This window comes from Gopherus evgoodei, chromosome 11 (assembly GCF_007399415.2).
Source record: "Gopherus evgoodei ecotype Sinaloan lineage chromosome 11, rGopEvg1_v1.p, whole genome shotgun sequence".
NCBI classification, from domain to species: domain Eukaryota; kingdom Metazoa; phylum Chordata; order Testudines; family Testudinidae; genus Gopherus; species Gopherus evgoodei.
In genome coordinates this window covers 52,241,398-52,255,453 of record NC_044332.1, presented here as the reverse complement: position 1 = coordinate 52,255,453, position 14,056 = coordinate 52,241,398, and the positions used below count along the sequence as shown (strand labels likewise).

The window sequence follows — 14,056 nt, the reverse complement described above, 5'->3', positions numbered from 1 at the left end:
AAGCCATTAGCAATTTTATTTGAACAGGCGTGGAAGACAGGTGAGATGGAAAAGGGCACATATAGTGCCAATCTATAAAAGGGAAATAAGGACAACCCGGGAAATTACAGATCAGTCATCTTAACTTCTGTACTCAGAAAGATAATGGAGTAAATATTTAAGCAATCAATTTGCAAACATCTAAAACAGTGGTCCCCAACCTTTTTCATCTGGCGGACACCAGACGATAAGCCATGGAGGATCGTGGCAGCGGACGAGCATCCCCCGAAATTCCGCCAACAAGCAACAACTTCAATAGTTGTCGCCACTGACAAGCAGTGTCTTTCAGAGGCATTACCAGCAGCATTTCGGCAGCAATACCTCTGGATGACGCAGCTTGCCAGCAGCATTTAGGCAGACGCTTGTCCATCGGACAGTACACAGGTGCACTTAGATGACCCGTGGGTACCTCACTGGGGACCCCTGATCTAGAAGATAATAAGTAATAGTCAGCATGGATTTGTTAAGAACAAATCGCGTCAAACCAACCTGATAGCTTTCGTTGACAAGGTAACAAGCCTTGTGGTTAGGGGGAAGCAGTAGACGTACTGTATCTTGACTTCAGTAAAGCTTTTGATACAGTCTTATATGACCTTCTCATAAACAAACTAGGAAAAACACAATCTAGATGGAGATACTATCAGGTGGGTGCAAAACTGGTTGGAAGACCGTTCCCAGAGAGTAGTTATCAGTGGTTTACAGTCATGCTGGAAGAGCATAATGAGTGGGGTCCCACAGGGATCAGTTCTGAGTCTGGTTTGATTCAATATCTTCATCAGTGACTTAGAGAATAGTATAGCAAGTGTACACCTATAAAGTTTGCAGACGATACCAAGCTGGGAGAGGGTGCAAGTGCTTTGAAGGATAGGATTAAAATTCAAAATGATTGGACAAACTGGAGAAATGGTCTGAAGTAAATAGGATGAAATTCAGGTAAAAAGAAATGCAAAGTACTCCACTTAGGAAGGAACAATCAGTTGCACACCTACAAAATGTGAAATGACAGCCTAGGAAGGAGTACTGCGGAAAGGGACCTGGGTGTCATAGCAGACCATAAACCAAATGAGTCAACTGTGTAACATTGTTGCAAAAAAAAAAGCAAACATCATTCCGGGATGTATTAGCAGGAGCACTGTAAGCAAGACATGAGATGTAATTCTTCCGCTCTACTCCATGCTGATTAGGCCTCAACTGGAGTAGTGTGTCCAGTTCTGGAAGCCACATTTCAGGAAAAATGCGGACAAACTGGGGAAAGTCCAGAGAAGAGCAACAAAAACTGATTAAAGGCCTAGAAAACATGACCTATGAGGGAAGATGGGAAAAATGGGTTTGTTTAGTCTAGAAAAGAGAAGACTGAGAGGGGACATGATAACAGTTTTCAAGTACATAAAAGGTTGTTACAAGGCGGAGGGAGAAAAATTGTTGTTCTTAACCTCTGAGGATAGGACAAGAAGCAATGGGCTTAAATTGCAGCAAGGGAGGTTTAGTTTGGACATTAGGAAAAACTTCCTAACTATCAGAGTGGTTAAGAACTGGAATAAATTGCCTAGGGAGGTTGTGGAATCTCCATCATTGGACATTTTTAAGAGCAGGTTAGACAAAAACCTGTCAGGAACTGTCTAGATCAGGCCTGCACAACATGCGGCCCAGGGGCTGCATGCGGCCTGCGTGGGCTCGCTGTGTGGCCCACGGGGGATGAGTAGGTGGGCTCACTTTGCGGCCTGTGGGGGGTGAGTAGGAAAGCAGCAGGTGAGGGAGGTGGGCTGAAGAGGCAGGCGGGCAGTGGTGGGGGTGAAGAGGTGAGCTGGGGGGAGTGAGGGGCTGAGAAGGCGAGTGGGTGGGCAGTGGCAGGTGAGCTGGGGGAGAGGGAGCTGAGGAGGCGAGCCAGGTGGGTGGGCAGTGGCAGGGGCTGAGGCGGCGAGCCGGGGGGGCGCTGAGGAGGCGAGTGGGTGGGCAGAGGCAGGGGATGAGGAGGACTGAGGGTGGAGGGCTGAGGAGGCAAGTGAGTCAGTGGCTGACTTGTTCTACTGATCTGGTTTGGCTCTCATCCCCTCTCCAAGGGTTGTAGCTGTCTGGAGGTGCTGCCTTCCACGACTTCCTCAGTCACACCTCATTCATTCAACAAGGCAATTGATTACAAAGTTGGGGGAAGATCTTATTCTAATTCTAGCAAAAAGACATTTTTCTTTTCCCTTAATTATACTACCTTAGGGGCCTGCTATAACGTATTACCAAGGTTCAATGTTTCGGTGGGGCAGCGCTAGGGTAGAAGGGTTTTGTTTCTGCGGGTTGGGCGGTGCTGCTGGGCGGGGCAGGGAGTCTGGGCAATGCTGGGGGGGGGGTGTGGTGTTTCGGGGGGGGGCTTGGTGGCATTGGGGGGGGGGTTTCGGCCCTCAGCTGTTTTCTTTACAAGTTGTGCAGGCCTGGTCTAGATAATACTTAGTCCGGCCACGAGTACAGGGGACTGGACTAGATCTCTCGAGGTCCCTTCCAGTCCTATGATTCCAGGATTTCACATAAGTTGCTGACAGCTGGCATTATTTAGTAGTTGCTGAATTGGTCAAAAAAAAAAAAAACAAACAAACAAAAAAAAAAAACTAACTATTTATAATCATCACTAAACCAGTTCCACGCCCTCTTCAAGAGATTCCCACTTCCCTTCAGCCCCTTACTCTGAAGTTCTTCATCCTCCGCAAATGTAGGATTGTCCATCAGATACTGCTGGGCCTCCGACCAAGTGGTAGAGTATGTTACATTAGCCATGTTGTCCAATATGTTTTTCAAAGCCTCCCAATTCCTCTTTCGTAATTGCTTAGCCTGCTCCTAAAGTGAGTAGTCAGGGAAAAATAAATCAATCAGCCAGCCATGCATTAATTTTCCTAAAGTACCAAGCAAGATAAGATCAAGTATCACCCTCTGATTATATATCAAGAAAATGACAAATTTTGGACACACAAACAGTAAATAATCTATATAGATTTTAAAGTCACTTGAATCCATGGCCATACCACCTTGTCCATAACCTTATCACATTTAGAACTGGCCAAAACTCAGTTTTCACAGGAAATTTCAGTATTTCAAAATTTGCCCTTTTTTCTGATTCAGTGAATAGCAGCAGTGAAATTGGCAAGAATCACATCAATTTCAATCAGCAGCTGCCTGGGCTTCTAGGGTCCATGACAGTTCTACTATACAGACTGCCTCTGGGCAAGAGATGCTAGACCTTCCAGACTACTGATGATACAGTGGAGGCACTCTTCTTTAAGGCAGAGATGGACACACACACACAAAATGTTCTTATGTCAGGTTAGCTAACCTGCAACAGCTAACTCAGGTTAAAATATCAGCGAAGACATAGCAAGCTTTAAAAAATCAGATTAGTAGCTCAAATTAAAGCCTATGAGGAATTTGAGATTGAATTTGATGAGTTAAAAGCCAACTTGCTGTGTTTTCTTTACTATTTTAACCCAAGTTAGCTCATGTGGCCTAGCTTACTTGAGCTATGTAGACAGACCCTAAGGCAAAGGTTCCCAAACTGTGGGGCACACCCCTCTGGGGGAGCATCGAGGAACATCCAGGAGATGGGAAGAGAGCACTACCCAGCCCTGCTGTGGCCCCAGATCTGTTCTGGCCCTGCCCCCTCCCACATTGTGGTTCCACATATGGCTGGGGCCTGGCTGCCAGCCCCCACAAAGGCCCAGCTACAGCTCCACTCCAAGCCCTGCCCCCTCTCTCAACCCCTGACTGCGACTCCATTCGCAGCCCAGAAGCAGAGCCACACCTGGCCAAGGGCCCAGCTGCTGACCCCCACCAGGGCCAGGCTGAGTCTCTGCTCTCTCCTGCCCTCAGCCTTGGCCACTGGCTGCAGCTCCATCCCTAGCTCCACTCCTGGGCCCATACCCACCCCCAGTCTTGGACCCGTTACCCCTGTCCACGCCACCCCCACCCCAATCCACAACCCCAACTCCCAGCCCCAGCTCGGGGGTGTGGGGGGGAGAGGAGGAGGGATGGGGTTAGAGGGGGCACAACCCTCAAAAGTTTGGGGACCACTACCCTAAGTGTATATTTACACAGCAGCTGGACAGTGAATTTCCAGCTCAGGTTGAAATACATTTGTTAGCTCTAATCGAGCTAACATGCTAAAAACAGCAGTGTGGACGTGACAGCACAAGCAGCAGCTCGGTCTAGCTGCCTGAATACAATCCCACCTGATCACTGTGGTACATACTTGGGTGGCTAGCCTGAGCCACGGTGGCTATGTTACTATACTTAGCATGCTACCTTGGGCAGAGTTAGTAAATGGGTATCTTGTAGCTGCTGTGTAGACATACTGTAAGAGTGTAAAGAATCAGTGCTGAACCATGTGGCTCACTGTGTTGGGGGAGGAGCTGCTTTGCAGAGGAAACCTAAAACTTAGGTTCTCATCACATATAATAAGCAAAAAGCCTGATAAATTTTTTGCAAGAATACGGACCTTAACCCTGGAGTTACAGACAAATGCCATTTTAGGGAAATTTCTATGTAAATTCGCCTTACATTTTTAAACTACATACGTTGTTCTTCAGTTTGTGCCTTAAAATGTTGTGCAGGGTTAGTATGCACAGCTGAACATACTATATATATAAAATCAGATTTTCAGCTATGTAAATGGAAACATGCAGATTTATACCAGCTGAGGCTCTGGCCCATAATTTCTTTCAATGTGTAGTATAGAGTATGATAAAGCACTTTTGAACAAAAGCCATTATATAAATTTATGCAATATCCACATTGAACAGATTATTCTTTGTGGGAAAATGAAGTTAATAGGCTTGCAGTCAGTAAGCCTATTTCAGGGAAGTGAAAATTACATACTGTGCACTGAAAAACAGTTCTAGATGGGGTTTCGTAAGTCACTGGCAAGAGAAAAGTTAGACTCAAAACAATCTAGAAAATTCTTTACTTTCTTCAATAAATTCAGATTAAATTGTTTTCTCCGAGATAAATCTTGAAAACTAAAAGAAAAATAATTACCTTTTCTTTTTTAGACAGAAAGAACAAGACATCTTCATAAATTTCAAGACGATCACGTTCTGATATTGCATTCCAGACCTCCATCTCACCAAACATTTGTTCAGCTTTTCTGTGTATAAAAAAATCCACCAAAAAGAGATACATAAACTCACTTATTGGCACATACTGATTTAAATGTAGTGGTGGTAGTCTCTACACAAAGCTTCACGTTTTGGTTGGAAACATTTAGGTAAAACTCTCTCTTTGGGTCAAGTGGTGCACATTACTTCAAACAGGTTTATTTACTTCCTATGATGACTCCAAGATCTCTTTCCTGATTAGCTGTAGCTAAATTAGTCCCCATCATATTGCATGTATAGTTGGGGTTATTTTTTTCCAATGTGCATTACTTTACATTTATCCACACTGAATTTCATTTGCCATTTTGTTGCCCAATCACTTAGTTTTGTGAGATCTTTCTGAAGTTCTTCACAGTCTGCTTTGGTCTTAACTATCTTGAGCAGTTTAGTATCATCTGCAAACTTTGCCATCTCACTTTTTACCCCTTTCTCCAGATCATTTATGAATAAGTTGAATAGGATTGGTCCTAGGACTGACTCTTTGGGAATACTGCTAATTACCCCTCTCCACTCTGAAAATTTACCATTTATTCCTACCCTTTCTTCCCTGTCTTTCAACCAGTTCTCAATCCATGAAAGGATCTTCCCTCTTATCCCATGACAACTTAATTTACGTCAGAGCCTTCAGTGAGGGACCTTGTCAAAGGCTTTCTGGAAATCTAAGTACACTGTCCACTGGATCCCCCTGTCCACGTTTGTTGATCCATTCAAAGAACTCTAAGACATTATTTCCCTTAACAGAACCATGTTGACTTTTTCCCCCAAATTTATGTTCTTCTGTGTCTGACCAGTGGTAATGGATTGGCCTGGATGACTCTGTTTGGGCACCCAGGTGCAGCCCTTAACACCTATGTTACATCACTTGCAATGGCTCCCTACTATTGACTTCCAGATAAAGTTAAACTGGTGCAACTTTGTGGTTGATGCTTACATTGATTAAAAGTCCCCCTGTTAAACAGATGTAAGCCATATTTAAAACGATATAAGAAAACAGCCATACAGAAAAGTTGCACTGTTTTAACTCAATTGATACAACACTGCACCTTTAGTTAAACTACTGCAACTTTATATGCACACCAGGCCTTAGTCTGCTACAGCCTGAATTAGGTGACCCTCAGAACTGAATACAAGAGTAACCTGTTTTACCAGTAGCAGTGTGTGGCAGCACTGAAAGAAGCTAAAGTGTGGATGACTAGTTAGCTGAGGATTTTTGGGGGGTAGGGGGTTATATGGTAATATTGATTAGAAGCCTAAAACACTCACAGGCACAGGCGCACACACTTCAATTTTAATTCATAATATACAGGAGGTCAGATTAGAGACTCTAAAGGTGCCTTCTAGCCTTAAAATCTGTATTTTGGCTTCAAGGTTATCAGGACATGGGAACAAACAGGATGAGTACTGATCTCTTTTGGTAGTATGCTCTTGTGTAACTATGCTGCCAGTAAGGTACACATTTTCACACTTAAACCAAATCTCACTATCTTCACAACTAGCAGAGCTAGAAACTATTTTTCTCACACACACACACACACACACACACACACACACACACACACACACACACACACACTTAGAATCTTCAAAACACAAAGTCCTGAAAAGGCTCCAAAATTTAAGAAATCTATTTCTCAGATTTTAATTATTCCTATTAATAACATGGTGTAACAGAGTGAGGGGTGGTGGAGTTAGATTTTGTATTTTTATTCTTACAAGTCCTAGAGAAACAAGCCAATGTAACACCCACACCACTGGAAGACATTCAAGTTTTTTAGTGGTCTACTAACTTCTTTACTGCTCAAGCAAATGTGTTCACCTAAGTAAAAAGTCAGAGGTAAAGAAAGACTTTGGGACAGAAGTAAGTGTTTAATTAGAACAAGTTAATAGTGCCATAGGATTCAGCAATGATTTTCCTTTGCACTCTAAAATGCTTTATAAAAACTGTACTCCACATTGATCCTGGGGCCAACTGTTTCATGTGAATACTAAACCAAGATTCACATATCAACCCATAAAATCAACTGGAAAAGAAATACCACACATAGCTTTCTTTGCTGAAGAGAAGAATAAATTCATGTTCATAACTACCATCGCAAAAACTATGAGACTAATTCATAGGCTAGAAAAAGAAGTTACCAGCAATGATTAGGATGTGGGTACTATCAGGTAATAATGCTTAGCTGAAAATGCCGCAGAAAATAATGCGGAAGTTTACCAGGTAAGCTACCCCACTCAGAAGAGGTGAGTAGGAATAGTTTTCCACCCCCGCCTCCCTAAACTCTGTCTACTGGTTTCCGCTTTCACATTTTAGAAAAAAGACCGGCATCAGTTTTTTTGCCTACATGGATATTTACTTTAAGACAAAAATGCAAGGAAGCACTCTTACTGTTGCAAAAATACGAATGCACTGTGTACTCTATCTTCATGCAAAAATAGTTAATCTCAGACAACATACAGATTAATAGAGTTCAAACAGCAGCTTTATGGACAGGGTGAATTAGAACACTAAGAAAGAATAAATCAAAGATTAAAAACATTAAGGGTGACAACAGGTTTCATGCTATCTTGTGATTCTCCACCAATACTATTTTATTGCACATTCATATATTTTAATAATAGGTAGTTGTGACATCTGAGGGGCACCGTGTAGGAAAAGAAGCTTTATAAACAAAGTTGATCTTAAGAAAAAATAAAGACAATGCTTTGGATTAGGCAAAGAATTGGCTTTAAAAAAAAAGTACTTAGCCTTGTATCATGCCAAAATGGCCAAATCTCTCGATCTGACAGTACACCAGAAGTAGTAGGTTCACAACCAGGGCCTCCTATACTGACAACCCTCTGCATCTCAGAATGCATGAGGTAAGACTACAATTTACATTTTGAATCAAAGCTAACGTTTATTGCTTTCGTTGTTAAAAGGAACACTGCAAAGGCTAATGACCCAAAAATTAGCTCCATCTGAAAAAAATCCATTAATCTGCTCTAAACCTTTTGCTGATAACTTCAAAGTTGTCTACAAGAACAAACTAACGGATTATAGAATTAATTCATTTGATGGGGAACAACCCTTACAAAAGAGCTGTTTATAAAACAGCAGTTTGTCAGTGATCTCCATATTATTTTAAAAATTAAATACTAAAATATTCTGCAACAGACCAGCATAAAGAAAGTTGTTTGCAACCTTCTGCACTGAACTTACTGCTCATGAAACTTCATTATTTGTGGCATCAGGAATACCAGCAATGGTAACTGGGATCAGGAACTATTTTCAGATTAGTTTTACAATTTATACATGACAAAGAACTTTTCCCACTCTAAACCTTATGGTTGTAGGTCAGAAAAATAACGGTTCTCCTCTGACATAACTCTTTAATTTCTGTTATGCTGTGTTTTTATACTGATAGTAATGACATTAATTCTTACATGACACTGTCAAGAAGTTAAAAAACAATGTAACTAACCTCAGTGTTATTCCTATTATACATTTTTCTCATTATTGTGAGAAAAGAATTGTAACTTGTCTGGCTCATTCCAGTTATCAGCCAGGTGATATGGGTAAGGTCACTAAGGGCATTTCTGCACCACAGCTTACTGAGTGGCAAAATGGGGTATAAATCTACAGTGCTAACGCATGCCATGCTCTAAGTGTCCGTGTGGACCCTACTGCTGTGCACTAAAAGTGAGCACTGCACGTCAGTGTGCACTAGGGAACTTTTAGAACGCAGTAGCAGGGTCCGCATGGACAGTTACTGCGTGGCCTGCTGGAGTGTTGCACAAGTGGTTGTGCAAACATGCTCTAAGTATTCTACTGTTTTCTTGAACAAAAAATGAAATCTAACAACAGCACCATGATGGGAAACAGGAAGATTAAAATTTAATTTATCGGAAAGATTGTGTTTATTTTTAAATAAAAATATGGCATAACATACTACCTTCATTTCTAGATATTTGAACTCAAATGCTATCAGCTCCACTTATGCCACATCAGTATTGCGTCTAAAGACCTGGTCCTACAACAGATAATTAGGTCAGTATAACTACGTTGCTCGGGATGCAAAAAATCCACTCCTAACGACACAGTTAAACTAACCCAACCAACGGTGTAGATGGTGCTAGATCAACAGGTCAACAGGAAAATCCTCCTGTTGACCTAGTTACCACCTCATGGGGAGGTGGATTACCTGTGCTGACAGGAGAAGCGTAGGTAGCGTCTTCACTGCAGCACTTTAAGTGTAGACAAGCCTTTAGATTTTTCAAAGATGAAACATTATACAAAGGTTCTTGCTCACCAGAGACCAAGCCAAGTAAATTTAAGGTTGAACTTGAAATGGTGACGGGTCATTGTGGTACATTAAGTTGATCTTACTTGTATCTTGTTGTAGACGTCATCTTTTCATGGTTTTCAAGGAAACGTTGAAAGGATTCTTTAGCTTCTTTGTATTTTGATCTTGCTTCTTCTTTTTCTTCTTTCTCTGTCTGGACCTTGTAAGCATTAAAGGCTTGCTTTTTTTCACTTAACTTTGCCAATGCACTGAACAGCAAGAAAAACAAGATTTTAAGTACATAGAATGGGAATTAGAAAATAGAAGTAATAATGCAAATTTATTTACATACAGAATGAAATACAAACACTAATGTTAATAGAAGTGTGGTGAAACAAAGTGAAGCATACATTACAGAACTAAATTAATACTCAGGCTATTGTATCTGCTTTCATGTGTTTAAATAACGTCTATTAAGTCAAAGTACCTTTTCTTATAACATACTACCAAATAGCCTCATAAGAGATCTTACTTTCAGGCTGCATTTTGGACATTAAATATAGATCCAAATTTTCAAGTCTGTTCAGCACCCAACAGCTCCCAATGAGAGCAATGAGCTCTTTTGAAAATATGGCCCAAAAAGTTCTCAGCATCTCCATTATAACAAACATAAACCCCTATTTCAGGGAAGGTTTTAAAAAAATGCAAAGTTTAACTCTAGTTACTACTGCTAATATATTTTTGCTTTAAGACCATGTACCATTCCATTGTTCACTGGTGAACATATTCAGCTCCCAAGATATTTTGCTACTTTAATAAGAGGTCAGACTCAAAAAAAAGAAAATTGGCTTGGTGAAGGAACTGTCAGTATTTGATCAAATCCTATTTCAGTGCTCATATATGACACTGATGAGGGCAAAGTATGTATATATTTTGTCTGTGACAATGTAGATTAAAGAGAAGAGAGGAAGCAGTACCTGTATCTAGGATCATTAATGATCATTTTCATAGCTTGCTCCCATGAGGCATTGGATGGTACACGCTGTGAAGACATTAAATCAATAATGTAACCACTAGATTAGGTACCAACATACTATGGTGATATGGCTTCTTCGGAAATACTGATAGACTAGACTGAAGTATTTCATTTGTTTGGTGAGACACAGCAGACTTCTCACTGATGTTAACAGGAGAGCTGTACAAAGTAGACTATTCCCCCTTCATACTAAGTATGTACAATATGTTAGTAAAAATAAAGTGATGTTTTCATAAGTTAGTCAGAGAGAGAGATACAGGGCACTTGTGGGATCATCATCACTATTTCTATGGGTTGATTCTCTTTCAGGCACTCTTCTACTGCATTTGGACACTAGAATGTTGGGCACACTACAGAAAGCATCCATCAGTAAACAGACTGAGAGGGAAATTGAGCATTAGCTTCATTTTTATCTCACCACATCCTCCACCTTTTGAACAATGGTAGGAAATTCAGAAAGCATGTCAAAGGGCAATTGTATAGGGCAATATTTTTGATCCTGCAGTGAAGTAATAATGCGTTTATAACATTTACTGTAATTTCAATAGCAATGTGGAATATAGCAGAATTATGACTTCACAAAGGATGGATCATAAAAGAGAACCTGTCTAAACACACGTGGCTTTAGTAATTGTAGTAAGATGAAGGAAAAAGGAAATGGATTTTTGTTGACGATAAATGTATTTTAATGTGAAAGTCACTTTTGTTCAAACATCTGCTGTTAAACATAGTGACAGGTTTTGCCTTTGTCAGTTGGCATCTTTATAATTTTCTGCCATATCTTCATATGGCAGTTAAAAATCATCAATTTCTAATTTTGGACAAAATCATGAGTTTAAAATTGCATTATACTAGGGAAAAACATAGGAAGGAGAAGAGCTGTGGGCCCCCTGATTACACACACACATATTTTTAAAAAGTATAGGCAACATATAAGACAATTGTCTAAACAAGTACACTTCCTCTATAACATTTTTTTCCTCATTTACTCCAATATGAAAATCAAACTTTTAAAAAAATAAATCAGTAATTTCTCAGGAAAGAAATTCAGAAGAGTTTAAAGAGTAGTTGACTCAATTTAAAAAACCTTTTCTTTCAACAGTTCTTTAAATGCTTGCTTTGCTTCTTCTTTTGTATTCCATGTATATGTTTTTTTAACTGGCTGGGTGTCCTCTTCCTCTTTTTTGGGAGCAACACTAAAAGATTAAAGACAAAATATTACATACTTTAGGTAAATATACCATTTTTCAGTTAAACCTAAAAAAGAGTCATTATCAATTTAAGCGATGTCCAATTAACAGACATTTCTTGAGACATATTTTTCAAATATATAATTTTATAAGATTGAAATTGATACTTCATATAAAAATAATAATTTGCTAGTCTAAAATAAAATGATACACGTTATGGGGGAAAAACCGAGAAACAGACTCTCTCTTTTTGCAATAGTGGTGCCACTATTGCAAATCAACTGCCTGCTCAAGCTATCTCCCCCTTGATTTAAGTGAGAGGGGGAGAGAGGAAAATAGGGCATTAATTGTGGAAGAGTCTTGACTTTGCAATTACTCCTAACCTTGCCTAAAACTACTGACCTTCAAAGTACACTACAAAACTTGTCTGTTTTTACAGGCTTTTGGTGAGGGATGGAAGGTGTAGAGTAGTTGCAGTCGGTTGGGAAGGTACGATACCAACTTTGGTGGGTTTATTTGATTTGGATTTTTTAGTTGGGGACTACAGCCTATTCAGAGTGGATTACATGTTTTTTCTTCGTTTTGTATTTTAAAAAATGTATATTCTAAATTACAGACAAGCAACTGGATGTTTCAGGATGATGCTGCCTGCTAAAATTCTCAAATACTTAAAACAAAGAGTCTAACTCACTTTTCAGAGTGGCAATCTGTATGTTGACTGCAGCTGCCTATAGAGTCTCCTGTAACAGCTGCATGACAGCTACAACCCCCTGGGCTACTTCCCCATGGCCTCCTCCAAACATCTCCTTTATCCTCACCACAGGACCTTCCTCCTGGTGTCTGATAACGCTTTTACTCCTTAGTCCTCCAGCAGCACACCCTCTCACTCTCAGCTCCTTGCGCCTCTTGCTCCCAGCTCCTCACACACACTTCCTCCCCTTCGGCTCCTCCCCACCTGACTGGAGTGAGCTCCTTTTTAAACCCAGGTGCCCTGATTAGCCTGCCTTGATTGGCCGCAGGTGTTCTAATCAGCCTGTCTGCCTTAATTGGTTCCTGATTACTCTAGTGCAGCTACTGCTCTGGTCACTCAGGGAACAGAAAACTACTCACCCAGTGACCAGTATATTTGCCCTCTACCAGACTGGCCTGGGTCTGTCACAGTATAAATATTGTTTATCTAACATTTCTTTATCTTTCTAAAATAAAATGCAAAGTTATGGGTCCGAACAATCCCCAATTAAATCTGGCAAATAAATGAAGGACCTGAGAAAGATATGAGGAGGCTTTTAAAAAATAATTTAAAATGCCTTCTTCCCTGGTGTTTTTTTCTTAACCATTTCTCTCCAGTAGCTTTGCTCCAGTCTTTTTTGTTTTGAAAAAAATCTGAACAAAAAGTTTAACCACCTCCAATATAACTACAATCCCACAACTCTCAACACTAAAAAGCCTCGGATTAAGGAGCTGTATTCCAAACCAAATTATTGGATTTTACTTACTCCACTGAAGCCTCCTGTTTAGAAGTTTCCTCGAGAGTGTTAGTGACAGCTTCTGCATTCTGCTCTTGTACAACAGGGGTGACAATGGTTGTGGCAGCAGTAGTGGTGGTGGTGGTGGTAGTAGTTTGCTGCACTTGTTCGTCAGCTGTTGTAGTTACTGTATTTTCATTTTCTACAACAGCAGCTACTGTAGAAGCTTCAGCTTCAGGAGCTTCTGCTACAGCAGGAACGGTAGTGGCGGCAGTTTCAACATCACTGGTGGTGGTGGTGGCGGTGGTGGTGGCGGTGGTGGCCGTGGCAGTAACGGTATCTGTAATTTCTGTTGCAACAGCTGGAGCAGAAGATGTTGGAGTTGATTCTTCTGGTTTACTGCTGAATACATGAAGTAAGAAAATCAAAATAAAAGAGTTTTATAGTCATGTAAGTTCAATTAACCTTAAAGGAAAATATTACACTGTAAATACGGTTCTAAGGACATCACTGAGAGTTTTAGGCCTACCTTACAAAAAGTGTTATATCTCACCAAAAACACAAAAACAAAAGATCTAAAACAATTTCAAAAGTGGGGAGGTTTTTTTTTTTTTTTTTTTTGTTTGTTTGTTTTTAAGAACTGTACAGCTTAACAGAAATACAGGGACTGAAGTTCAAATATTTTTAAATTAAAAGCACTTCTAAAATTAAATAATGAAAATATACTTTGGTAATCAAGTATTAAAACACTTTAGAGATTGAGAGCAAGATAGAAGTTTATTTCAAGATATCAGAGTTATTTCAGTTTAAGAAAAAAATAGTCATTGATACTATCAATTTAATAAAAAAAGTATTTTTAGAAACATACCTGTTTTCTTCAGCTTTAATCATTGCTATAGGGGCAAAAGAAGAAAATGTTTATTCAAAGTGC

The 14,056-nt window shown here is 40.2% G+C and overlaps 1 protein-coding gene across 8 annotated transcripts in view; it reads right to left on the bottom strand.

Annotated features, from left to right (window-relative positions):
• Nucleotides 1-14,056, bottom strand: part of PRPF40A (pre-mRNA processing factor 40 homolog A) — a 50,604-nt gene that overhangs the window by 16,587 nt on the left and 19,961 nt on the right. For 5 of the 8 annotated variants that reach the window (XM_030580999.1, XM_030581001.1, XM_030581000.1 and 2 more), the window contains 7 exons: nt 13,994-14,018; nt 13,156-13,527; nt 11,557-11,665; nt 10,411-10,475; nt 9,538-9,702; nt 5,053-5,161; nt 2,712-2,862 (listed from right to left, as the gene is read on the bottom strand). In XM_030580999.1, the coding sequence (XP_030436859.1) occupies nt 2,712-2,862; nt 5,053-5,161; nt 9,538-9,702; nt 10,411-10,475; nt 11,557-11,665; nt 13,156-13,527; nt 13,994-14,018 (996 nt within the window). The remainder of the gene's footprint in view (nt 1-2,711; nt 2,863-5,052; nt 5,162-9,537; nt 9,703-10,410; nt 10,476-11,556; nt 11,666-13,155; nt 13,528-13,993; nt 14,019-14,056) is intronic. The other 3 variants (XM_030580994.1, XM_030580996.1, XM_030580997.1) reach the window with 1 other exon arrangement.